This window comes from Elaeis guineensis, chromosome 2 (genome assembly GCF_000442705.2).
Source record: "Elaeis guineensis isolate ETL-2024a chromosome 2, EG11, whole genome shotgun sequence".
Taxonomy (NCBI): Eukaryota; Viridiplantae; Streptophyta; class Magnoliopsida; order Arecales; family Arecaceae; genus Elaeis; species Elaeis guineensis.
The window spans coordinates 115,199,824-115,227,238 of NC_025994.2; the positions used below are offsets into that span (position 1 = coordinate 115,199,824).

The 27,415-nt window shown below is 38.1% G+C and overlaps 2 protein-coding genes across 3 annotated transcripts; both read left to right on the forward strand.

Annotated features, from left to right (window-relative positions):
• Window positions 1-1,606: 1,606 nt before the first annotated feature.
• LOC105040237 (profilin-2) lies at window positions 1,607-8,727 on the forward strand. Its single transcript, XM_010916670.3, has 3 exons — window positions 1,607-1,791; window positions 7,722-7,859; window positions 8,347-8,727. Exons 1-3 carry the CDS (start codon window positions 1,669-1,671, stop codon window positions 8,479-8,481), a joined length of 396 nt encoding a protein of 131 aa, XP_010914972.1. The 5' UTR covers window positions 1,607-1,668; the 3' UTR covers window positions 8,482-8,727.
• A 6,222-nt stretch (window positions 8,728-14,949) lies between these two features.
• On the forward strand, window positions 14,950-27,276 carry LOC105040244 (bifunctional pinoresinol-lariciresinol reductase 2). 2 transcript variants are annotated; one of them, XM_010916683.2, is made up of 4 exons: window positions 14,950-15,218; window positions 15,288-15,416; window positions 25,818-26,289; window positions 26,820-27,276. In XM_010916683.2, the coding sequence occupies exons 1-4, from the start codon at window positions 15,036-15,038 to the stop codon at window positions 26,981-26,983; spliced, it is 948 nt and encodes a 315-aa protein (XP_010914985.1). In that variant the 5' UTR covers window positions 14,950-15,035; the 3' UTR covers window positions 26,984-27,276. The 2 variants fall into 2 exon arrangements, with proteins under 2 accessions (XP_010914985.1, XP_010914993.1); XM_010916691.2 differs by having other exon boundaries at window positions 14,951-15,218; window positions 25,845-26,289.
• The last annotated feature ends 139 nt before the right edge of the window (window positions 27,277-27,415 follow it).

The following is a 27,415-nucleotide window of genomic DNA, read 5'->3' on the forward strand; positions in this document are numbered from 1 at the left end:
TCTGTGTTTCAGAAATGACCGAGTTCGCTCGTTCTATGTTGCCAGGCTCTCGGTATGAGTTTCATATCAGTCCCTCGTGTTTCATGTAGTTAGCGCCAAACCATTTGCATTACCGTGGTTCATTGCACATTTGTAGCCAATGGTTACGTATACAAGTAGTTTCTTGCATTCTTGCAAAATGAAATGGGAAAATCTATCCCTTTTTTGGGTTTTTTGTTTAAAAGAAGAGTACATATTCCTCATTTTGGATGCATCTGCTGTAGTGAGAGAGCTTATATCAACTGGTATCCTTCTATGAATGTCAAGCCCCCAATGGTATCAACTGTTAAGCCATGCTTGTGACTTACTAGCCAATTAGCAACGAGATGGGAAAAATGCTAGAGGTCTCTGCCATATCACCGCTCCATTCACCAGTTTAGTACTCCAAAAAATGGGATAACATCTAGTATGGAACTAATAAATCTCTTTTTTCTTAAAGAGAAATTCCAAGTACCCTGAGATAGAGCATCCTTTGTTTATCGTCTTGATTGATGTTAGCAAGTTGGCACTTCTTCATTTGGTGATTCTTTAATCATGTCTGTCTTCAGCATTTGATCGTGTGTGCTTACATAAAACACTCGAAGTTTTATGACCCTATAAATGACAAAATTCTTGTGGTGATGTCAAAATGATCTCTGTCCCAATTCTTTGTAAATTCTCCTTTTATAGATCAATACCGTCTCACGTATCAACCAATCACCCCATAGAGAAAGAAAGGATAGGGTAGATAGGTCCATAATTGATTTCTGTTTACTCCACCTAGCAATGCCAGTCAAAGTAGTTTAACTTTTAATTCAACAATAGTGGCTTCAAGCATCCATCTCATTCCATAAAAGATGCAATCTAACAAATTACATACAATGTTATTTGCTTAGCTCCCTGTCATCAAAAACATTTTTTTTTCAAGCTGGTATGGAATTTTAACTTATCATATTACTTGAATAATAATAATTTTTTGGGTATGTAATAATAGAAAATCTATTAATTTAATAGGAGATCACACTCATTCATTTTCTCATGTACATTGCAGGGGCCAGAGAATGCTAGCGTTGTATAAGCCGGCAAAAAGGAAAAAAAAAAAAAAAAACGAAAAATCATGTAACGGCCGTTATATCGGATTTTCCCCTGAGCTCCTGATCGTGACGGGGGCCGCCCGTGTACGTAACGCGGACAGACATCGTTTTCTCGATGGGGGAATCTAGTTGGTGGGCCCTTATCCCCACCAGTGAGAGCTGTGTCGTTGCTGTCACTCGTTCTGGATGTCCTCTCCGCGGACTTGACGGCGGTCTTAGCCTAACTACGCGGAATGCTTCGAGGCCCCAATCTCGCACATAACAAACATCTCTATGCTTACGCTTCACGAACATTGGTCATTAAACCATAACGCCAAACTGTGACGAATGACATGACGCCATGTGGCTAGTACCTAATTAGTACCCTAGTTTTTTATTTCGTTGGGCTCCCACCGCATTACTGATCTGGCTGGATTTCGGACGCCTTCTCCTCCGAGTCTGGGCTATAAAGGAAGGGCTTAATAACAGTGAGCCATTTTGGCGTGCTCGCGACGCAGAGTCCAGGGCGGTGAGAGAGAGAGAGAGAGGGAGGGAGGGAGGGAGGGAGGGAGAGAGGATGTCGTGGCAGACGTACGTCGACGATCATCTGATGTGCGAGATCGATGGCCAGCGGCTCACGGCTGCCGCCATCCTCGGCCACGACGGCAGCGTCTGGGCCCAGAGCGAGAGCTTCCCCCAGGTATCCAGCTAGGGTTTGACTGATGGATCGGAATTCCTCACCTAGATCGTGCTAAAATTTCTATTGAATCTGTTGTTGATCTACCAGTGCTACTTGATCCGGATCTTTTGTTACAGTCTTGTGTCATGGCTAGGGATCGGATTTTTTTTTTTAAATTTCTTGGGTTTATCTTAGATGGATCTATCAAAGATTTCTGATGTGTTCTGTTATCTCTGTTGGAGTTTCCTGTAAAATTCATTGTTTCTTGATTTTGATTTCTTAGTTTAGTGCCGCTTAGTCTGCTCTTTATTTTTCTTTTTTTTTTTTTTTAAAAAAAATTCTTATTTTGTCGTGGAATGAAACTATCTCTCATTTTCCTTTTTTTGTAAAAAAAATATTTTTATACCGTCAATGTTGATCCTGGATCCTATCAAATTGGTATCAGAGTGGTTTTCTAATGTGTGGCCTTATACATATTGAGAGAAAAATCTTTGATTTTTTTTTTTCTTTGATCAAGAATCCTGCACCATGGTTCGTGGAAATCATCTCCAATAAACCATTGAAGATCGCGGTTTGGAATTAGAGGTTAAGCTTGAGGTAACGCTCGAGTCAACGTCTAATGGAAGGTTGAGAGCATTTTCTATGCTATAGTCGCTCAAGTTTTCGGGAACTGTGTCAAAATAACTGCCTTGAGTAAGTTTGGCAATCAATACTAGTTTCAGGGCTAGTTTAATGAAGTGTCAAAGATTTGCAACAGTGATCCTCCATTGACAGCACCTTAGTGTTGGAAACAGAGTCTTGGGCCTCCCCCTGTGACGATGCATGTTGCTTTATGATAGCAAGGTGATCCAGTTTGATGGTTTTCTTGATCAGTATTTTCCCCTTAGTGTAATCACATAAATACTAGGTGCGTTGAAGGTAAAGCGAGCTATACTTACCTTGCAGGGGATGACATAAAATGGTATATTGGCTTCAGTAATTCCATAGAGTTCCAAAATGAGAGGAGTCCAATGAAGGTCTTCTCATGCTAGAGGCAAGTTCACAAGAGTCCACTAAATGATGGTTTTTTATACTACAAGAGCTGTTTGAACAATAATCTGGTTATGTTATTGTGGCAGTCAAAGTGATGATTAGTTAGAACAGAATACTTTGCTTCGGCATTTTCTTTGAGATCACAATGCATAAGACTATCATGATTGCTAATTATTACCTCTTATGCATAACCATGGTAGTGAGGCTTAGTGCTGATGCCAAGGGGTAGAGGAATGGCCAACTAAGCCATTTCCGAAAGCTTGCACTGAGACCTCAGGGTCCATATTGCATAATGCTCTTGTCAAGTGGATGATGTAAAGGATTTAGAGATCAAATGTCTAGATCCACTGGTTGCAGTGCTGGACTGTTAGCACAAATCCTCAGGATCTGCTGGTTGTTTATATATGCTGTTGGTCATGTATATAGAAAGTACAGAAATTGTGCTTTGAAAAAAAAAGGATTTTGTAACAAATTGTTTGCAAAATAAAATATGTAAGATAAGGAAAAGTGATAGACATGCTTGAATCTGTGGCGTGATGGGTATTGCTCTAAGAGCTATATTTTCTCCTTTTGTGCAAGTTGTTTGATCATACTCACAACTTCGGTATAGGGGAACAATTAGCCTAGAGGTAAAAATTTGGAGTTTGGAAAAGAAATCCAGCAACCTAGTCAAAAATTTAGACCACGAAAAATAGGAATAAAATAATAAAAATATAGACTTTCTAAAATCAGACAAATTTATTTACTTGATGATAGGCAAACAATAATGATAAGCAACTATGCAGGCCAGAATATGGTATTATTACATTGAAAGGCATATTTCTTAAATTAGTCATGAACAGCTTGTAGTAAATTGTAAAGTCCATGTATAATTCACGAATAATTAAATAATTCTAAATTAACTTTTTTGCCAAAAAAATTGTAGCAAGTGTAGCATCGAGAATAAATAAAGATTTTTTGCATGGTTTGGAGAATATTGTTACTATATTGGTGAGTAAACTCTCAAGGTACAAGTGATCTCCAATTTGGTCCAGGAAGCCTCCAAGTGCAGCACAAGCATGTGGTAGCGGATGGCTTGGTAACTCCCTTGATATACTTGAAAGAGATTGATCAGAATGCCTCAAAATGATAAAAGGAAAGGATAAATTCATAGTAAGAAAATGAGGATAGAGAGAGAGAGAGAGAGAGAGAGAGAGAGAGAGAGAGAGAGGAGAGGAGAAAATAGGAGAGCTGTATCATAGGTTGAGTGCAACAACACTTGGAACATAAGGAGAATAGCTTCTCTCATAGGGAAACTTGGATCTAGGCTGTTTATATAGTGGTTCAATCTAGTAATTCCCAAGCACTCATATTGGGCTCTTGTGGAGCCTTGTGGAATTAGCTGGACAGTAATAGTTTGGAATTAACTGTTGTATATGGCTAATGACTAGCTTATACCAACAACCAAGGATATAGGTGTCCACACCACATCCTAATTGATGATGACATCCGAGGATGCACATGTGTGCGACCACATGGTAGCACTGGAACAAAGCAATGATCAAGGTATCCCAAACCAGGTACCCAAAATTGATCGAGCAAGATGACAACTAAGCTACTGGAACCATTAGATGAGTGGATGTGGTTATTTGACCGTGCAGGATATATTGTACTAATACTAGAATGTAGTGCGGGAAAGGAACCTTTGGGCCAATCAAACATTTATTGTTTATCTTTACTTATCTTTGCAGTTACCTTTATTTAGCTTTATTTATCTTAGTTTATCCTTAGCTCATAGTTCTTAGCTTAGATCTGTAGGCTGTAGCCTCGGCTATCTCCTTCTCATTCTCCGAGAAGGTAGTAACTTGGTAGTGAAAGTCCTTGAAGCTCAAGGTGTTAGGACACATGCTACCATGTTTATCCCTTTTTGGTTTTAGATAATGATGGCATGCCCATGGGATTGCGTGATCCGGCCAGGGATGCATGTCTTTCTGGCTGATGAAAAGGGATGCCAACAGTAGGCCTCCATGGCTAGTTGCTCATCAAACTTGCAGCTATCTCGGGAAATAATCCAAGTAAGAAAATTGGCCAAAGAAGGAAGATAAGAGTGTGTCTCAGATGTGCAACTTGTTGGACCATGCTGCCATTCATGCATATCCAAGCGAAGATGGCTGCATGAATGTGGTCTTTGGCCCAAAATCTACAAGCCCAATTGAGATCCAAAAGTTAGCGAAGTGATAAATGCAAGACCACTTGCATTTACACTTCCGATGTGGGACTAAAATAGCTGGACAGGGAGATACACTAAAACTGTTGAAATTTTTAGCCTGATCCAGTTTTTTTGCCTAAACAACAAACACCAATGGAGAAAGCCTATAAAAATAAAAAATCTGAAAATCATTAAAGTTTTGAAACATCAAATGTAGGCTATAATAACTCAAATGTTAAGAAAGCAAGTTTCAATCTAAACCAATGATGTACCTCTAATCACCTCTAATTACCTCTCTGCAGCTTCAGGCCAATATAACATTGGTTAAAACAAGTTGTTTTGATGTACTTAGCATATCTGGAAAATAAGCTTATCAAGGAAATCATAAAATATTTTTAATTTAGACAAAATGAATTCCAGAATCTCAGGTTTAGCATTGGAAAATTGTGATTGCTGTTATTAATTCAGAGATAGAAAAAGGCACAAAATTAAGTAATAAAGATAAGATGCATCAGTTTGTGTACTAACTAACTGCATGCTACATCATATGTCTACCTGTAATATATGTGGAAATATATCCGTGCGCTCTTGTGGATGGGTTGCCAATTTGGGACCCTGGATTGACATGTATTGTGCTCATTTTTTGCACACCGTCCATCTTAATTCACATCATATGTCTACCTGTAATATATGTGGAAATATATCCATGTGCTCTTGTGGATGGGTTGCCAATTTGGGACCGTGGATTGACATGTATTGTGCTCATTTTTTGCACTCCGCCCATCTTAATTCGCATCAATTATTTGCAAGTTTCTGGTGATAATACCATCAAGTTGCGTAGTTTGCATAGGTTCATAGGAGGTTTCTTAGATATGGTTTTGTCAACACTTTATGTGATGGGCCTTTTTGTGCATTCAATTGACTGTGGTATTATTTGAACCCTTAAACAAAGACCCAACCATGGTGGTAAGTTGGTGCTTTCAAAACTACCTGTTTTGAGCTATTAATGGTAGTTGAAAAGAACACTGCTACAATAGGATTTATCATTTAGCTATATAATTCATGCCCTAAGCCTAAATAGAACAAGGAGTTGATAAACATTGAAGTGAATGACTACTTGAAGCAGCTGATTATTTCTTTTTAACAGCTTTCTAGGCAGGTATGATGAATGTGGTTTCCATAATTATGGTGCCCTTATGATTATATGGATGATCCAGAATCAAAGTGTCTTGAGTTTATCAGTCTTGTTGCTGAAGAGTTATTTGAAAGGGGTGCTGTCTCTCTCTTGGATAAATTTATTTCATGATCATGTCTCCACACTAGTATTTGCCAGCTTTGGCATCTAGCTTAAAATCAATTTTGAAGCACATGTAGTGCTGGACCTAAGGTTCTTGAAATCAGAATGGTAACTCTGGTCCTTGTCTGGTTGCCAAAATTTTGTAATCTAAGATGCCATATGGTAATCTCTTAAAGCCTTACAGAAAAGTGTGGGAACTTATTGCTGATTAACCTTTTAGGCAAGGTTGTAATAGTGAGTGGTGGAATGATATGTTTTAGGGCCTGCTTGGGAAATCCAGCAGAATTGGGCTGGATGTCCTATAGGAATTGGGCCTGTTAGCCTGTTCAGCCTGTTTTCTTCTAAAGGCCTGTCCTAGTTTTGGCCTAAATCCCATCTATAGGCCTATTCTCCTCTCCTCTCCACATAACTTTTTCCTTTAGTGTTCTATTTACCATCAATAGATACCTCAGGTCATATCTATTTATGATTACTTGAACTTCTATCTGTAGAAATTAACTATCTGTGAAGAAAAGTCCGTTTCAATGCTGTTCTCTTTATTGTTTCAATTACTATCAGCCTCATCAAATTTGTAATTTCATATCTAGCAATAATGATGAGCCTGAATTTTGCAACGGATTTGATCCAGGATTCCAACATCATTGGCAGTCATAGTAATAGACCTGTTTGATCCAGGAATTTTAAATTTTGCTGGCAATTATAATAGTAGGCTTTTAGCCCTACCACCATATTCTTTTTCCCTAATGTTTGTTTTTCATGATATAGACTTATATTTTCTTGTTTTATTAGTCATAGTATATTGTTTTACTAAATTTCTTCTAAGATTATAATGTATGGACATGGAAGATCTGTTGGCAATGGATTCATCTCTTGTTGTGACATTGATAGACATGCCCCATATGATTATTTGAGAGTTCATGTCATAGTGCTTAATTTGACTTGTGTTGTATCATTTCTATTATCACTTGGGTATGTTTCCGTGTATGGCATACTTGTTTGCATTCAATGCAGGTGAAATTCCTCATGTTAGGGTAGAAAGTTAATAAGATACACTATGCTACAGCTTGCTAAATGCTTTTTATTGCCAGTTAGTTAGAGACATTTTGGTGTGCTGCTAGTTCAGTTTATCTGGTGTTGTGCAGTCATTGTTAGGATATCTAAATTTGTTTTGCACGTATGTTATGCATCGATCTACTTGATAGATGTTCACTTCACATAAAGCATCTCTCTCTCTCTCTCTCTCTCTCTCTCTCTCTCTCTCTATGTGCATTTTTGAAACTCGAGGCCTTATACAGTACTGCCATTCCACTTCCCCCATTATACATGGCACTTAGTTAACCAAATCAGGTGTATTGGCTCAATCATGCACAAGCATATTCTCACCTAGGTGTTTCTCTGTATATTTCTCATGTTTTCTTTAATCCATCATTGTAGGTCAAACCTGAAGAGATATCTGGCATTATGAATGACTTTGCGGAACCTGGATCTCTTGCACCGACTGGTCTATACCTTGGGAATACAAAATACATGGTGATCCAAGGTGAAGCAGGGGCTGTTATTCGAGGCAAAAAGGTAACTGGATAATTCCTTCTCAATTAATATTTTTCACACATGAGACCATCTATTTGTAATTTCAACATGTCATAGGTATTGTTTAAATGCCGGAGATTAATAGCTCAATTGTTTGCTAGTAATAGACTAATGCACATGTACAGGACATTGCAAAAACACCTTTTAAGACCCATGACATATTCTTTCTTCTCAAAATGCTTGCCTGCTATATATAACGTTTTTATAAGTTAGAGCTGTTGTATTTGCATCTCAACTGTCGAGGTGATTGGTGGAAGCTTTGCATTTTTGTATTGATTGTCTTTTTTTTTAAAAAAAAATACTTTTAATGATGGTTATCTACTTTGACTGTCTTACACCAAATTTATGACGGTGGAAAGAGCCTCTAGCCTTGTACTTCATATTACTTATCTTGGTCCACCAGGAAATATCAATGATACTGATTTAGATGATCCCCTGACTGTGGATCTGATTCTCCAATTGCCTGCAGGGTTCTGGGGGTGTTACCATCAAGAAAACCAATATGGCTTTGATTATAGGCATTTATGATGAGCCAATGACACCTGGACAGTGCAACATGATCATTGAGAGGCTTGGTGATTATCTCGTTGATCAGGGTTTTTAGGTTTGGTATGTGGTCTTGGAAATTTTATACTCTTTTTTGTGTTTGTGTTCTTTGACATGGACATGCATCTGTATTGCATTGCAATGTTGGGGCAAAGTCAGTTTGTATCTTGTGGATTCTTATTGGGGGAGTCTGCTAATCAGACTCTATGTTTTGTGATGGCATTGTGACTTGAAAAATAAACGTGATACCTAAAAACCTTTGAATTGGTTGTTCCCGTAATGTATGTGGATTGACTTTTCTATACTTTTTGTTGCTGTATGCAATGTCTAAGCCTTCTTGAATTCGTTGAAAATGTGGATTGCTATCATAGGTGATTATTTAGATATAAAAAACATGCTCCAGATTTGGTTTGTTTTATACACTCCTATAATATCTATGTTGTCTAGAGTAAGTTTCATGTGAACTTCCAGGATCTTGTTGATTTTTATAGATTTTTTCTTCAGGGAATGTTTTTGATGTTCTTTCTAGGTTGCTCTACCTGCAGAGCCGAGAAATAATAGGATGATGCTGGTTTTCTTTATTCAAAAAATCTTGAACTGCCTGTGGAAGCGGTTTGATCATTCAAACCATTGCACCAGTTGCTCTCGACCTAGTGACTCCAAACAAGCGGGGAAACTGCAGGATGCCTGATTCCCCGATTTCTTGTCACTGGTCACCATAAAGAGTCGCTGCTAATGATGGTAATGGATATCAGTCTAGTTTCCGGCCAAAAAAAATATTATTCATTGAAATAAAATAATTTCATGTATTTCTAAAATAAAATAAAACAAAATTTTGGATGAGGAAAGATAAACTTCAAGGCGTCTTCAATTGATTCCATTCTGGACGGGCATTCTGTTTTTAAGTTTAAAATTAAACTTGAAGAAATAGAGGTATTTTAAGGGTACAAAAGTGTTTTGCTTGCCTTCTGAGTTGGGAGGTCCTAATCTGTTGGTGGGAAGGGGATAGATGCGGGATCTTGCGAGTGGGAGTAAGAATAAAAGAGAGACTCAAGTTGAGGGGTGCAGAGGGATTTTTTCTTTTTTGATAAAATAAAGGAGGTTTTAGAGCCACCCTGCTTTTATTATGGGTTAAGCACTATTTACACAGTGCAGAAGAGAAAGGAATCAAAAGTAACAGAGCACAAAGCAGGTAGATATGAAAAACTCCTGTGAGGTCAAGACAGAGCAACCGTATAGATTTAAAGCAGCACCGCTGGTTCCTCTTAGCTTTGATCAACCATGAACTGTATGCCTCCTGCCAGCATGGTTTTGAGCGTAGCATTGAAGAACAGAGGAGCAGAAACCATAAACAATCAAATGCCATTCAGGTATTCAAGCAGCCTTTTAATTTCGAGCCATATACTTCGACGTTCCAGCAGTAGTTTCTGTTTGCAAAGATTTGACCACAGGTTGAAAAGGTGGATTCTTTCAGCAGCCACAATATTGACAGAGGCGTGCTTGTTCCAGAATATCAAAGCATTCGTTCTTTCCAACAAGCCTGGTTGATTGCTGGAAATGGAATTAACATTAGCACAGCCGGCTGGATAGACTTGGTGAAGTTACATCTTCTCCATTCGAGGCAAAATCCTTTAAAAGAGACATGAGATTGAAGCACTCCAGTTAAGGCGCAAATTGATCTCCAGATTCTGGTGAAAAAAGAGCATTCAAAAAACAAATGATCTACTATTTCCACCGGGTTTTGGCACAGCACACACCCTCCCAAGTTCTTGCATCTTGGTGGTAACAGATTTTAAATAGAAATGGAATAATGTGTTACATGACAAGGTACAGGATGAGCTTGGAATGCAAATTGTTCTCTGTTTCAGTCTTTACACCAATTTACCAAAAAAAAAGGGTAGTTACCAGATTATCCCATGTAGTGTTTACTGAATCCATTCAAACTGGATGGTTCGGTCCATACCAAACTAAACGGATGTTTCGCTTATAAAAACCCTCAAAAGTCTTCGTTGAACTACCCGATTGCTCTCCCTCCCTCTCGCTCTCTCCTCTCTCTTCGTTGCCAATAGACGTCGTGGCCCTCGAACATAACCAAAGACGACGTGATCACCGTCAGTTGATATTGAAGACGATGTCATTGTCCTCAAATGATGCTATGAAAGCCCTCGCAATTATCTCCGGTCTTGATTGACAATTATAAGGTTCGGGTTTGGAACTTTGGCTATTCCATTGACAAGGAATTCCCTTTGTCTCTCTCCTTCCCTCTATTTCTCTATCTCTTTCTTCCCTCTTCTTCTCCCTCTCCCTTTTCTTTGTAAGCTCCCACCCCTCTCTCTCTCTCCCCCCCTCTCCCACCTCTCCTTTTCCCTCTTCTTGGTGGGGTACACCTCGGCTCCGTATGGTCATTGTGTGATGAAACTGTGGATTCACGTGAAGGAAGATGAATCCTTCTTTCATGTGAGAGATACAACCCGAATCCCTTTGAATTGCAAGTTTGAGTAGTATTGTGACTGTTGGCTAAACCGGCTTTGCTGTTAGACGGGTCGGGTTGGCTCTTTCATGTGTAAGACCATTGGCTTCTTTCACGTGCACCTAATTGTTCGATTATGCTTTGGGAGTCATGATCAAATATGATTATTTGGTATCACGCGCTCTTACGTACGATCACCCATCGCAAAGCTTGTTCAGAGAGCAATGGGAGGCTCTCGCATGAATGGAAGGTACCCATTAAATGGTTTTCATGATGTCCGTGAAGAGAAATTCTTTGTGCATTGCGAGCTGCGTAGAAACTTTGATGCGAAGCACATCACTTTTTATGATTGATTCACATAATTATTATTTTTTAATATATATTTAATATTCATAATTTTATTTTTTCATTTAAAAATTTTACATAAAAAAAATATTTTTATTTTTTTAAAAAAATTATGACATCCTATCGTATATTATGACTTTCCATACGTAGGATGTTAGAACATGGTCCAAAAAATTATGATATCCTGTGGTATATTATGACATCCTGCGTCAAATTATGATTTTCTATACGTAGGATGTCATAATATGGTCCAGGATGTCATAATATAGAAGATGTATTTTTGTCTAATCACTTTCCAACAAATATTTAATTCCTGCAGTTACTTTTTTTCATTTAAAAATTTAAATGATAAAAATATTTTTATTCTTTTAAACAAATTATGATATTCTGCATCAAAATTATGATCTCCTGTATGCAGGATGTCATAATATGGGCATAAGATGTCATAATTTTATTCTACAGATCTGAAGTATTTTTATCATTTAAAAATTTTAAATAAAAAAATAAAATTATAAGTATTAAATACGTATTGGAAAATCATGGTTACGTGAACGTCAGATTTTCTACGCCATCTGTGGTGCACAAAAAATTTTGTTATTCATAAATCTTTTTAAAGAGAATCATCACATTTCGTTCTCTTAAATGGCCCATGAATGCGAAGCCAGCTTGCTTCGAGTAGCGTCCTGCTTGATCAAGTTTCATCGTAGGGCAAGGAGGGGGAACAGGGTGGATGGTGGTGCTTCACCATGGGTGGCTGCCTAGTACTGGGCTTGTGAAGGCTCTTTATCGAGAGTCTAAACCTTGAATCCTACCTCTATTGTCTTGCTGAACCCATCTTCTCTCCTGGTGAAGCAGGGCCTTCCCTCAAACTTCATGTAATGTTGCTTCTAGTTGATGTAGGAATTGGGGTACTCTCTGGTTGATGATTGGAGAGAATAAGTTCTCCAATTACAACTGTTTGTGGTTGGTGCTATGGCCCCATGCCATTCATAGAGCAATGTGTCGGTCAGTTCATCTAATCGCAGCCTCTGATCATGAACAATCATGATCCGAGAACTGGTTCCCAGAGCGGACTGGACGAGATCCGAACTTTTGACTAAATATATGATGCATGAATTTTTCAAATTCAGATCTCCTAAAATTTGGGGATCAACTAGAGATGATAAGTTCTATACATTCATAATTATCTATGTATGGTGCGGTCAAAAATTTATGAAAAGATATTATTTTTTGATTTATGAGTAATATAATTTTATTTTTTAAAAAATATCTCATACGAAAAGAATCCCTAGGTTGATTGGCTGCGGCCTATTATATGGAACCTATGATGCATCATATAGTTCATACAGGAGTCTCCAAAATGACCCTTATTGCAAAAAGTGGTATCAGCTTTGGGACAAAAGAGAGTAAAGTAAAAGAAGAGAAAATCTATCATTTAAAAATTTATTATATGGAACCTTATGTAGTATGTTTTTTTTGCGCCTAACGTGATTGATAGCCATCATATCATTTAAAAATTTATTAGTTGAATTAGATCTATCACATTATTTTTAGACTAATTCAACCAAATTTTGGTGGAGGAAAAGATAATTCACCTGTGGAAAAATGGAAATTATAATTTTTTTGGTTGGAAATGAAATAAAAAAATGCCATCCAATGAAATCCTTTCCCAACCTCCCTCCTCTCTCTCTCTCTCTCCTCACCTCCAATTCCCCTCCCTGGGCAAAAGAAGTACCATGTGCTGTGGAACCCACCGTCCCCCCTGTCGCTCTCCCTTCCCGTTTGATCCTTTTCTCCCTCTCCCTGCTGTCCTCTACTATACAAGCCTCACCACTGCGGTGGCCCGATCTCCAAGGTCGTTGTGAGGTCCAAAAGAACAGAAAGATCATATGCCTCGTGCCCCGCGCCGACCATGACCAAGGACCACTGGCTGTTGGCCCAATTTTGTATGTGTGTGTGAGTACATGGGGAACCCAACGCCCAAAATCAAATGGAAGGGAGAAAAGGGCTGCATGAGGCTAGATGTGCGTGGAAGAGTTTTGGCGCAAGGAAGAAAGAGAATACCAATCTCAAAAGATTCCTATTTTACGCCAAATTATAAAAGGAGAAAAAGGGGCGGCGCCAGTCTCATAAGATTCCTATTTCACGCCAAACTATAAAAGGAGAAAAAGGGGCGGCATGTGTTTCCTCTTAGCATGAGAAAAATCTCATGCAAAGAGCAAAGGAGGGGCGCTGGCTCTTGAGACGTGTGGGATTAGTTGCCTCAATAGAGGAGATAAAATTTTAATTAAATTGATTTTTTTTAATATTTTATTTAATTTTCAATTAAATCAAAATTGACTGTAACAAAAAAAAAATCAAATCCTAATCCAATTAAGAATAGTTACTTTGAGATCCAAAAGAGATCTTCATTGAATTGCATGATGGCTTTTATATGATGGCATTGTTGGTGATCTTCCTATTATCCCCTGAGATCAAGCTTGTTTCAACGGACTCCACATTCGGATGCCGACCACTGAGGTCCCTCCTTATCTTTGGTCATGCCCGAAAAGAGATCCATGATGCATTCGAGGGTGCCAACTTGCCGATGTTGGGGCCGAATGACTCTAACATTGTCGCCATTGTGAGCACCTTCTAGCCAGGGTTGGACATCATGACGATGGAGCTAGTGGTGTGGACCAACTGGTATATATATATATATATCTCCTCCTTGTGATTTTTTCTTTCATCCCTTCCTCTCTTTTCCTCCCTCGATGGTTGTGACTTGAGCCACTACCGCGATCGACGACACCATTGTCATTATGATGCGCCACAATCCCTCCACATCTCAACTTTCGGTTGGAGAATAGCATCGGCTTCAACACTGAATTGGAGGTTTCGTTGCAACAGTAATATTATGTCAGTGTTGTAATAAATCAATTTATAATTAAAAAAATAAAATATAAAAAATAATATAAAATATTGTTTATAAAAATTAATAAAATATATAATAATTAATAAAATATAAAAATTTTTATTAATATATTATATTTTTACTGTGATTTCACCGTTGCAACTAATATTTTTTCGAGCTGGAGAGCCCAGTCGGGTGGCTTGAGACCCCCGACGGTTCGACCTCCACTGGTTTAATCGCAAAAGTCACGATTGGTTCTTTTTCTTTTTTTTCCATCGACAATTCACCTTTCCCTCCCCCAATACCTGTCGACGTGGGTTCGGGTTGTATTTTTCGCGCGCAAGAAAATTGATCTTCTTTCGCATTGCCATCCATTGGATCACGTTTGATACGACTTTCAAAGCATGGCAAACTATTCGTTCAATCTGCAGCACGGATCACAAAGGTGATGTCTCGTTTTGAAAGCCATGCAAAATGCGATCATTCTTTGGTATGAAAGATACAATCCAAATCCTTATCGGTGCTGAACTGATCAAAAAAAAATGACGTGGATCTGCTTCAATGAATAATTTTTTTATCCTACCAATGCTGGATACGGATTGCCTGTCATTTGTCGCGGAGATTCGAATGGTAGCATTTTTTTTTTTGGTGTAATAATGGTAGCTTTTCAAAGACGTACAATACCGTGCGGTGCCAAAGGCGCTGCGTATTTCTGAAGGCATAATCCAAGAGGAAGGTAGGGACATCACTATTATTTTGCTGGTTGATGTGACCGTTCAACAACTACAAACACTAAAGGTTCGCCTTGCCAATTCTACCATTTGTCCTGTTTCTTTTTGGTAAATGATCATTACATCCTTGGTCCTTGATGGAGTGATAGAGAAGTCTTCTCTGAGCGCTGGCGATGGAGGGGAAGGACAGGGTTTTGATCCTTGGAGCAACTGGGTACATAGGGAGAAGGCTGGTGAAGGCCAGCATAGCCCTGGGCCATCCCACTTTCGTCCTCTTCCGGCCGGAGAATGTCTCCAATCGGGAGAATTGTCAGATGTTCATGGAGTTCAAAATGGAAGGGGCTCATCTTCTTCAGGTTAAGTTCAGACTCGTTGACTTTAATGTCTCCTTTAAGTTTGTTGTTGCTGAGTTTTCCTGCTTGTAGGCTTCTTTGGAAGATCGTGAGAGCCTGGTTTCAGCACTGAAGCAAGTGGACGTGGTGGTGTCGGCGGTCAGGGTTATCGTGGAACAGCTCCAGCTCATCGAAGCCATCAAGGAAGTTGGCACCATTAAGGTTCCTAAACTATCCCACGCTTGGCTTCTTCATGTTTGATGCGAGGTTAGAGTCGGTGTATTTATGTGTTATAGGTGGTGCAGAGCTTGGGCAGGATTTTTTTTTTTTTTTGGTGTCGTGACCACGAGCTGGAAGACAGTCAAATAGAATCTCACAATCTAGTCTCAGGAAGGGGAAGCCAAGGAAGTAAGCGGCCCTCAACCGTAGGGAGAGGCCAGGGGAAACATTTCTTATCTTTTTTCTTTTTTATAAATATAATAGAGTCGCAATCAGGGCTTAAATCATATGAAAAATATGGTAAAAGGGCTTAAAATCGTGTGGGAAACCATGAAAGGAGGAGAAGAGGCTCAAACCAAGCAACGAGGATGAGGAGAGAGAGGCAGAAAGGGGGAGGTACAGGAGAAAGAAAGAGGGGGAAGGCAGTGGAAGAAAGAGATCAGAAAGAGAGGAAGAGGGAGAAAAAAAGCAGAGTCATGGGAAAAAAAAAAAAAAGGAGATGAAAACAGGGAAAAAGAAAAGATCTATAGAGAGAGAGAATGGTAAAGAAGAGAGGGGAGAGGAGAGAGGGAGGGGGAGCAGGAAAGGGGAGAGGAGACAGGGAGGGGGAGAGAGAGAGAGGGAGGGGGAGCAGGCAAGGGGAGACGAGAGAGGGAGGGGGAGCAGGCAAGGGGAGAACAGCTTGGGGCCCGGCAAGGCGGAGGGAGGGGAAGAGAGAGAGAGAGAGAGAGAGAGAGGAGAAGGAGAGAGAAGAAAAAGATACGATCGAATCATCGTCGTTTGTCACGTTTTCGAAATATATCGTACGTATTTGATCATCATGAAAAAAAAATATGACCGAATTATTATCATCAGTCAAGTTTTCGAAACATATCGTACGTATTTATATATATATATATATATATTAAAATATTAAAAAAATAAAAATAAATAAATTTTAAAAAATTATGTGATGTTTATCAAAATTGTTTAAATATTTTTAAAATTTATTTATTTTTATTTTTTTAATATTTTAATGCATGCGTGTAGGTACGTGTGGTATGTTTCAGAAACGTGGTAGGCAACGATGATCTAACTATTATTTCTTTTATAAATAATCGGATAATAGTGATTATAGACAAAGACAATGAGTGTTTAACACGTTAGTTGATTTTCGTTAAATACATACTCATGCTTAACTATGGTTACCCAACAATTTCTCTCTGCAAAGATAAGATTTCCACGTGTTGCTTTAAAGCCATTACGTCAGCAGAAGGCTTCAAACCCGCACCCATATCGCCCGTCAACTACGAAGAGCAGGCGGTGGCGGAGCGAGCGGAAGTCATGGGGACCATCGAGGCTTTGGGGTGGTGCAGCCTCTTTCTGGTGGGGAGGTCGCTGCAGTCCGGGGTGCTGCGGCTCGTGGAGCTAGCGGACGGACTGCGAGGAGCTAGGTCCCGTAGGAAGCTACCTAGTGTGCTCGGAGTTCTCGACGTCGGCGTCGGTGCTGGTGATCCAACGCTACGATTCTAAGGCGGATCCATCCAAGCTGGTGGAGGAGGTGGCGGAGATCGAGGACATGCCCGACACCCCGCTAGCCACCATAACGCCGGAGTCCTCCCACCAGAAATAAAGACCTAGGGGACTCGGGGTGGGCCCCGTCATATATGTTTTCCCTTGGTGCACTTAAAAATCCACCTAGTTGACAGGAGAACAGCGAATGCAGAAGGGCATCCGAGGGAGCTTGTAGTAGGGAAAAGTATGGTTGCAGGTTTCCAAGTCTTCTGCTGACATAATGACTTTAAAGTAGCATGCGAAAATCTTATCTTTCTAGAGAGAAATTATGTCACGCCCCGAACCCAACACCCGGGTCGGATACGTGATGGCCGCACACTCCTTAGAGCAAGCCCTAAAGAATATGCAAGGCCAAAAATAAATATTACAACCTTAACATCCATAACAATTAATTTCAACAATAATTCATAAAATTTTGTATAATTACAATTAACATTCCTTCAATCCTCGGATCAAGTATCAACGGTACTCTATCTATGCATCCGCTCACTCACAAATCCATACCATAGCCAACCATGGACATCTTGTAACTCTGAGAAGAAAAGAAAGATGAAGGGGTGTGAGCTTTACAGCCCAGTAAGAATTCCCATATCACATTGATATAGTAATATAGTCTGAAAATAAGGATAAGCAATAAAATATAAAATCCAATGTTCAATGTCCAAAATAATGCAAACATTCATAAATTTTCTGTCTTGTCAAAATAGATGCATCATCATATGTTAACAGGTAAAATACTTTTGTTCAACAATTATTTCATATCTTATCTTTCATTTCTCCTTTCATAATCACATGATTTTTAACAGTTTCCTTCTGGCTCTGGACTATCCAAGTCTATACCTCAGTCATCATCCGGATCGAATCCATTTAAAAAGTCTTTCAAGACTGTCCCAGGATGAGCTCCTGGCCGGCTGTCCCACGTACCAAAGCCCGTGAGAGGCTGTCCCAGGCATAAGCTCCTGGCGGGCTGTCCCAGGCATGAGCTCCTGGCCGGCTGATCCACCTGTAAGCCAGTGGGGGCTGTCCCAGGCATAAGCTCCTGGCGGGCTGTCCCAGGCATAAGCTCCTGGCCGGCTGTTCCACATGACAAGGCTAGTCCATACCATATATCTCTTTCTTTTCATTTAATCATTATGTGTTGATTTCATCAATCAATTCTGTCTTGCATTATGATCAATTCAGATATGTCATATCCATATAATCATGCCATCAATCTCTGATACATATATATTGACATAACATACTCATGCTCAAAATCAAATAACAGTATCTCAGATATAATAAATTCATCGATCTCAAATCCGATAATGCAAAACCAACGATGCAAGACCAATAGTAAAATAGCATATATAATAGTGATCATGTACAGGGATTCTTACCTTTACCGGTGACTGATCCAAACACAGAAATCAATGTTCTTCTTTGATTTATGAATTTCTCTAACAAGATATTCCACTCGATATCATATGCAGACAATCATCTCTTCATAACCCTGATCAATATAAAAATCACATATATGGAGAAAATTACCGATAATCGATCTGATAACACAAATCTAGGATCTCTCTTAGGATTAACCAAAATTAGGATTTACCTAAGTATCTGGATCCTCCACTGATCCATAAGACTTCTAGAGAGAGAAAATCCATGAAGAGAGAGAAAATTCTAGAGAGAGAAAGTAGAGAGAGAAAGTGGAGAGAGAAACTTTCGTATCCTTCCGATGAGGCACTCATGATCGAGATCATCAGAGGTCCTATCAGGGTAACTCAATATGAATCAAGTGTTACAAATTTTGAATAGGATCGAACTGGGATCAGATCTACTGCACGAATTTCGGAGCAACCTCAGATCATCTTATTTTCATCTTCAAGTTTATTCTAGGGTTCATAATGCAATCAGAGAAGAAGAAAAGATCCCAGAGAGACAAAATCCATAAAGAGAGAGAAAAGTCTAGAGAGAGAATCTAGAGAGAGAAAATATAGAGAGAGAAGGTAGAGAGAGGAGAGAGAAAAGAGAGAGAAAGAAGAGAGAAAGGAGAGAGAGGAAAATTCTCTCTCTTCTTCTTCTTCTTATTTTATTTTATTTTATTTTATTTTTTTTATTCTTTTTCTTTTTCCTTTTTCTATTCTTTTTTTTTCTTTTTCCTTTTTCTTTTCTTTTTCTTTTTCCTTTTTCTTTTCTTTTTCTTTTCTTCTTCTTCTTCCTTTCTTCTTTTCTTCCCGCGGCCACCATTGGCTGAAACAGGGGAGGACCGTGAGGTCCCCCCCCCCCGGTGGCTCGGGCTCCGGCAGCTTGGCCGGAGATCCGACAACAGCGGCGATGGGGTTCGGCCGGCGGCGAAGAGGAGGACGGCGGCAAAAACAAAGAAAAAAAATCAGAAAACAGGGGATTCTTTCGCGACTGATTTTCGGCAAAAACGGTGGCCGGCGGCGAGGCTTTGGGCCAGGGGAGAAAGGGAAGAGGGAGAGGAAGAAGGGGAGGGGCTTACCTTGCTCCGGCGGTTGAGAAGAGCTCCGGCGAACCCCCTTTTCTTCCGATCAACCATCCACGGTATCCTTTGAGAAAATTTCTCAAATACCTCGATTTTCCTCAAAATTTTTGTTGTAGTTTCCTAAGAGAGGACGGGGGATCTTTATACTGGAGGTTTCCTACCCTAGCCGGACTCTTTGAGTCCGATTTTGCCGGAATCGTGAAGGAAGAAGACTCCGGCTAGGAGTCTTCCTCCTCCTCTGTTTTTTTTTTTTTTTTTTTTTTTTTTCTGGGTCGTTACATTCTCCCCTCCTTAAAATAATTTCGTCCTCGAAATTAGGTTATGTCGTTTGAAATATCTATTTCAAAGTATACATTCTTCATGTCATTCTCAAGCTTACAATAATGTCTTTTATTTCTCATGATCTTGTTATAACAAAAATTATTTGAAATCTCAAACTCATCCCTTCTTATTGATTTCTCAACTTTTTGAAGAACTGTAACATTTTAAACTTGTATTAATATACCACCGTTATTTGTCTAATACATTTCACTCGAAATTCATAATTATCTCATACTACCCCTGATAAATAAAGATCAAACATCGAGCACTCTTTACCATCATCGATTTCTTTCTTCACTTGATTTTCCAACAAATTTTATATATAGACTCTCATCTTAAGAAAAATCTCAATCTTCTATATCAGTTTGAGTAACAATATTAAATTTAAAAAAAAATATGAGATCTATGTCAGGACATTCTAAATTTGAACTAATATCAGAACTATCAAGCTATTAATAAACTTGAGATATCTAAAATTTTTGGCATTATCTATAATGAAACAATCTACTAACAAAAATTATCCGACTATGATCAGATTAAAATTATTCTTTATTAACAACTAATGTATTCCATAATATCTTCAGAATCAAAGAATTAATATTTCTAATCAATTTAACCCACCATGCTTTTGCTGCGCACTCTGATCTTGGTTTATCAAATTATATAATTATATCAAAGATAAAAATATCCTTATATGTTAGATCGATCCAAGATAGATCCAACCTTCAAATTTCAGATAAAACTTAGGATAAAATTTTAAGTTTCTTTATCTTTACTACCTTCGGGTATAGTATATAAAAATTAAATCTTGACCCACTTTCTGTGTTTGAAATCATTGCATAAGTTTCATCACTCTTCAAGAATCCAACATATCTAGAATCAATTAGAGTTAACCTTAGATTTATCTTACAATCATTTAGATAATTTCTAAATCAATCTTTCTTTTTAAAAGAATTAATTCTAACTTGACAACTAAAAGAACTCAAGCCAACATCCTCATGAGTAGAATCAACTTGATTATTTCTTATAGAGTTCTCTTCATCACAATCCTTAATATTAATCAATAAATCCATACAAAATCTTGTCCCTTGTATAAGTCATTCAAACTTTAACACTAGTAAGATGTCTTAGATCAATTTAAAAATCCAAACTTTGACTTGAATAATTAATACACTTCATCATCTTCAACAGTCATAAAAAAAAAATCTAATCCAAAGATAATAATACGAATTATTAAAGATTTCATCATAACCTGTATATCATACTCTGACAAAATAAATTTTCTTATTTAATTTAACAACAATATCAAAAGACTTTTGATCCACTTAAAAAATAAACTATTGACTTGAAATTCAATGCAACTTGAAAGATCAAAGAATCATATTCAGAATATGATATTTTGAGTAACTAAAAATTTCATCAAGATGTGTATCTCATATTCTCATAATAAAATTCAAGTATATATATATATATATATATATATTTTTTTTTTTTCATCTAAGATTGGGTTTCATATATGACCTCTTATAGGTTCAGTGTTCAAAAATATTTCTCTCTCATATGATGAAATTTCTTCTTAGATCATACCCTAATTAACTTTCTTTTGATAAGTCCAAAATTCATAACGCATCAGATAATTATCATCGAAATTAGAAAAGTATCATGATCTTCAATCATTAAATCATCTAGTATTCTCAACATAACTTATCAATACCTCCCACTTCATTCCAAGGTCAACTCTTTTCATACTTAGGTCAACCTTACTAATTGAAATCCAAGATATAACTCGTCAATTTTATTATAGATAACATATGCCACTTATGCATAAATTCCATCTTAATATCTATTGATTCGAAATCTAAATATTAAATCTTCTCTTTCATATCTATCGTGTTCCTCATGATCATAACCTAAGTTCAGATATCACTAGAATTACAATTCTGAATAATTATAACCTTAAACTCAAATACCACTTAAATCATATTTTCTAGTGATCATAACCTAAACTCTAATATCATTTTATCATACCTTTAATGATCAAAATCTTAAACTCTGATATTATCAATCATACTTTAGTGATTATAATCCCAAAGTTTTGATATCACTTATATGACAATCCCTAGTGATCTTAAACTTGGCTCTAGTACTATTCTGTCATATCCTAATCACTTATATCATTGTCTCCAAATGAACGTAACCTAAGCTCTAAGCTCAGATGCCACTCTGTCACATCCTACTGATCTTACATAAAGTTTTAATATCTCTTCATAATCTCTAGTGATCTTAAACCTAAGCTTTGATATTATTCTATCACATCCAAATCATTTATATTGTAATCTCCAATGATCATAACCTAAGCTCTGATATTACTCTGTAATATTCTAATCACTCATATCATAATCCCTAACGATCATATCCTATGCTCTGATACCATTCTGTCACGCCCCGAACCCAACACCCGGGTCGGATACGTGATGGCCGCACACTCCTTAGAGCAAGCCCTAAAGAATATGCAAGGCCAAAAATAAATATTACAACCTTAACATCCATAACAATTAATTTCAACAATAATTCATAAAATTTTGTATAATTACAATTAACATTCCTTCAATCCTCGGATCAAGTATCAACGGTACTCTATCTATGCATCCGCTCACTCACAAATCCATACCATAGCCAACCATGGACATCTTGTAACTCTGAGAAGAAAAGAAAGATGAAGGGGTGTGAGCTTTACAGCCCAGTAAGAATTCCCATATCACATTGATATAGTAATATAGTCTGAAAATAAGGATAAGCAATAAAATATAAAATCTCATGTTCAATGTCCAAAATAATGCAAACATTCATAAATTTTCTGTCTTGTCAAAATAGATGCATCATCATATGTTAACAGGTAAAATACTTTTGTTCAACAATTATTTCATATCTTATCTTTCATTTCTCCTTTCATAATCACATGATTTTTAACAGTTTCCTTCTGGCTCTGGACTATCCAAGTCTATACCTCAGTCATCATCCGGATCGAATCCATTTAAAAAGTCTTTCAAGACTGTCCCAGGATGAGCTCCTGGCCGGCTGTCCCACGTACCAAAGCCCGTGAGAGGCTGTCCCAGGCATAAGCTCCTGGCGGACTGTCCCAGGCATGAGCTCCTGGCCGGCTGATCCACCTGTAAGCCAGTGGGGGCTGTCCCAGGCATAAGCTCCTGGCGGGCTGTCCCAGGCATAAGCTCCTAGCCGGCTGTTCCACATGACAAGGCTAGTCCATACCATATATCTCTTTCTTTTCATTTAATCATTATGTGTTGATTTCATCAATCAATTCTGTCTTGCATTATGATCAATTCAGATATGTCATATCCATATAATCATGCCATCAATCTCTGATACATATATATTGACATAACATACTCATGCTCAAAATCAAATAACAGTATCTCAGATATAATAAATTCATCGATCTCAAATCCGATAATGCAAAACCAACGATGCAAGACCAATAGTAAAATAGCATATATAATAGTGATCATGTACAGGGATTCTTACCTTTACCGGTGACTGATCCAAACACAGAAATCAATGTTCTTCTTTGATTTATGAATTTCTCTAACAAGATATTCCACTCGATATCATATGCAGACAATCATCTCTTCATAACCCTGATCAATATAAAAATCACATATATGGAGAAAATTACCGATAATCGATCTGATAACACAAATCTAGGATCTCTCTTAGGATTAACCAAAATTAGGATTTACCTAAGTATCTGGATCCTCCACTGATCCATAAGACTTCTAGAGAGAGAAAATCCATGAAGAGAGAGAAAATTCTAGAGAGAGAAAGTAGAGAGAGAAAGTGGAGAGAGAAACTTTCGTATCCTTCCGATGAGGCACTCATGATCGAGATCATCAGAGGTCCTATCAGGGTAACTCAATATGAATCAAGTGTTACAAATTTTGAATAGGATCGAACTGGGATCAGATCTACTGCACGAATTTCGGAGCAACCTCAGATCATCTTATTTTCATCTTCAAGTTTATTCTAGGGTTCATAATGCAATCAGAGAAGAAGAAAAGATCCCAGAGAGACAAAATCCATAAAGAGAGAGAAAAGTCTAGAGAGAGAATCTAGAGAGAGAAAATATAGAGAGAGAAGGTAGAGAGAGGAGAGAGAAAAGAGAGAGAAAGAAGAGAGAAAGGAGAGAGAGGAAAATTCTCTCTCTTCTTCTTCTTCTTATTTTATTTTATTTTATTTTATTTTTTTTATTCTTTTTCTTTTTCCTTTTTCTATTCTTTTTTTTTCTTTTTCCTTTTTCTTTTCTTTTTCTTTTTCCTTTTTCTTTTCTTTTTCTTTTCTTCTTCTTCTTCCTTTCTTCTTTTCTTCCCGCGGCCACCATTGGCTGAAACAGGGGAGGACCGTGAGGTCCCCCCCCCCCGGTGGCTCGGGCTCCGGCAGCTTGGCCGGAGATCCGACAACAGCGGCGATGGGGTTCGGCCGGCGGCGAAGAGGAGGACGGCGGCAAAAACAAAGAAAAAAAATCAGAAAACAGGGGATTCTTTCGCGACTGATTTTCGGCAAAAACGGTGGCCGGCGGCGAGGCTTTGGGCCAGGGGAGAAAGGGAAGAGGGAGAGGAAGAAGGGGAGGGGCTTACCTTGCTCCGGCGGTTGAGAAGAGCTCCGGCGAACCCCCTTTTCTTCCGATCAACCATCCACGGTATCCTTTGAGAAAATTTCTCAAATACCTCGATTTTCCTCAAAATTTTTGTTGTAGTTTCCTAAGAGAGGACGGGGGATCTTTATACTGGAGGTTTCCTACCCTAGCCGGACTCTTTGAGTCCGATTTTGCCGGAATCGTGAAGGAAGAAGACTCCGGCTAGGAGTCTTCCTCCTCCTCTGTTTTTTTTTTTTTTTTTTTTTTTTTTTTTTTCTGGGTCGTTACAAATTATTACATAATCATAATTATATAATTATATATTTAATGAGAATCAATTTAAGTATTAAGTTCTTATTGTCTTTGCTTGTAACCGTAGTATGTAGGACCATACTACCTAATATTTTCTCGAAAGGGAAAGGTGGTAAAACAGACAGTGATTGACGCTCATAGAGCTCCCTCCTCCTCCTCCTTCTTCTTCATTTTTCTTTCTTTTTCTTTTCTTTTTTTTTTAATTACCTCCTCCCTCTTTCTTTTTTTTTTTTTCTCCCTCACTCTCTGTATTTTTTTTTAATTCTTTTTCACTCTCCGTATAATAGTTGGATAGTTACGTGATATTTATCTAAACTGTTCAAATATTATTAAAAATTATTTATTTTTATTTTTTTAATATATATATATATATATATATATATATATATATATATATATATATATATATATATATGATGTGCATTAGTTATATATCTTTTTTATCTTTTTCACTCTCCTCACAATAGTTGGATAGTTATGTGGTATTTATCTAAATTGTTCAAATATTATTAGAATTTATTTATTTTTATTTTTTTAATATATATATATATATATATATATATATATATATATATATATATATATATATATATATATATATATATATATATATATATGATGTGTATTAGTTATATATAATATATTTATTAATTTAAATAATATGTTTGGATTTAGCTTGGGTCAGATCAATGTAAACCGGAGCTCGGCGCGTTTGAAGAACGGGCTGAATTTTGTGGTCCAATCCAGCCCATTGAGCTGACAAACAAAAGAAAATCAGATCTCGGCCCATCCAAAGGGCTTGGACGGGCTGGGTAGGCCACCCAGCTTTTGAGTAGGTCTGGTGAAAGTTTGCCGCAATTTGGATCCTCAACTAATGAAGTTGGACTGTGCCACAACTTAGCTACGTGAAAACTTTTCATAGACCAAATAAGATGAGGCCATCTCGACCAAATGAATAGGTTCATATATCGGTGATCATATTTTTATAGTTTGTGTGTTGTAATATGGTCATTTGTCCTCACTGTCATCTAGTAAAAGATGCTACACGTACTTTTTTATTTTCGTAATCAAGGTGATACGAAATGTTGGCAACTTACAGAGGTTCCTCCCTTCGGAGTTCGGCATGGACGTGGACCGCATGGAACATGCAATCTCCCCGGGCGATCGCACATTTGTAGAGAAGCGTGTTATCCGGCGAGCCATTGAGAAGGCTAACATCCCCCACACGTACGTTTCGGCCAACTGCTTTGCCGGCATCTTCCTTGCAGGTCTAGCTCAACTCGCCACCTTCATGCCCAAGAGGGACCGTGTCAACATCCATGGCCATGGGGACAAGAAATGTACATGGGTCGCCGAGGAGGACGTAGCGATGTATGCAATACTTGCCATCGATGACCCCCGAACTTTAAACAAGGTCCTCTACGTCCGTCCTCCGGCCAACATCCTCACTCAGATGGAAGTTGTCAAGATATGGGAGAGGATTATAGGCAAAGAGCTCCAAAAGACATTTCTCTCAGCAGAGGAATGGCTTTCCACCATGGACAGTGAGTAGTTTCATTATTTTGCTATGGTTACTAGCCATGTGAATTGTTAGCCTAGCAGTCTGGGGTGCGGATTCTCTATGGTGCATCATACGGAGCAATGTATTACGCATTCTGCCGATTGTATGATGTGCGATGCATGCCATGCATGGTCATGAGCAGCCATCCATCATGCGATGCATCATATATATTACAGAGAACCCACGCTCAACAGTCTGACAATCTTGTGACACTTAAATAAATCCAGTATTGCTTATATTGGCAGTAGGTTAAGCTAGAGCATATTCCTTTGGAGCCTGTACTTATTCTCTTCACTGTGTGCGGTACATGGTTAAGTATGTTGCATATCATGGCTGCTCATTTTTGTGGTGGTACATTGAGATGAGTGCTTGATCAGCGAGGCCCATAGGAATATGGGTGACCCGGTGCATGCAGTTTGGTGAAATAATTTCTTGATTCACCCTAGGCAAGCCTTTGGACGCTTCATGGGAAGACTGGCTGTGATCAAGGTTTTATCTTGTTCTTCTTTGCAGGGGTGCCGCTATATGAGCAAATTGCGGTGGCGCATATGTACCAGATATTTTATCTCGGTGATTTGGATTTTAAGGTGGAAGGCCCTCGTGGTGTCGACAGCAGCAAGCTGTATCCTGACCACAAGTACGTGACGGTGGAAGAGTATCTGAGGCGTTTCGCGTGAATTAAAACTCCTGCACTTGGCATTCTGTGCGAATTCTCTCCTTGGTTATCGTTCGGTTACTGATGTTCTAAATGTTCTTTAGAGATGATTGGTTTTCGAAAATGTGAACACCATAAGATCTCCGGGTTCAGCCTAAGTTATCCTCTACGTTGGAATAAATTATATAAATAGTATCGAATCATTGTACTTGAAGTGATTGAAAGGCAATTTGAAGTACATGGGAAAAACATGTCATGTATCCAATAAACTTAATAGTTAAAATTGTATGCTCAATAAATCATATTTGGGTTTATGCTATTTTTAGTATGAGTTGTATGCCTCAATTAAATTGTTAAAACTACCAAAATTTATTTTGTCACACTAGATTTATTCCATTTTTACTAAAAATAAAGTTTTGGTTAGCAGAAAGTTGGCTACAAAGTGCAACTATGT

Coding starts and splice junctions, on each gene's coding strand:
- LOC105040237 (XM_010916670.3), top strand. CDS start 1,669: ATGTCGTGGCAGACGTACGTCGACGATCATCTGATGTGCGAGATCGAT. Junction 1,792..7,721: donor AGAGCGAGAGCTTCCCCCAG/GTATCCAGCTAG, acceptor CCATCATTGTAG/GTCAAACCTGAAGAGATATC. Junction 7,860..8,346: donor CTGTTATTCGAGGCAAAAAG/GTAACTGGATAA, acceptor AATTGCCTGCAG/GGTTCTGGGGGTGTTACCAT.
- LOC105040244 (XM_010916683.2), top strand. CDS start 15,036: ATGGAGGGGAAGGACAGGGTTTTGATCCTTGGAGCAACTGGGTACATA. Junction 15,417..25,817: donor AGGAAGTTGGCACCATTAAG/GTTCCTAAACTA, acceptor TTCGTAATCAAG/GTGATACGAAATGTTGGCAA. Junction 26,290..26,819: donor ATGGCTTTCCACCATGGACA/GTGAGTAGTTTC, acceptor TCTTCTTTGCAG/GGGTGCCGCTATATGAGCAA.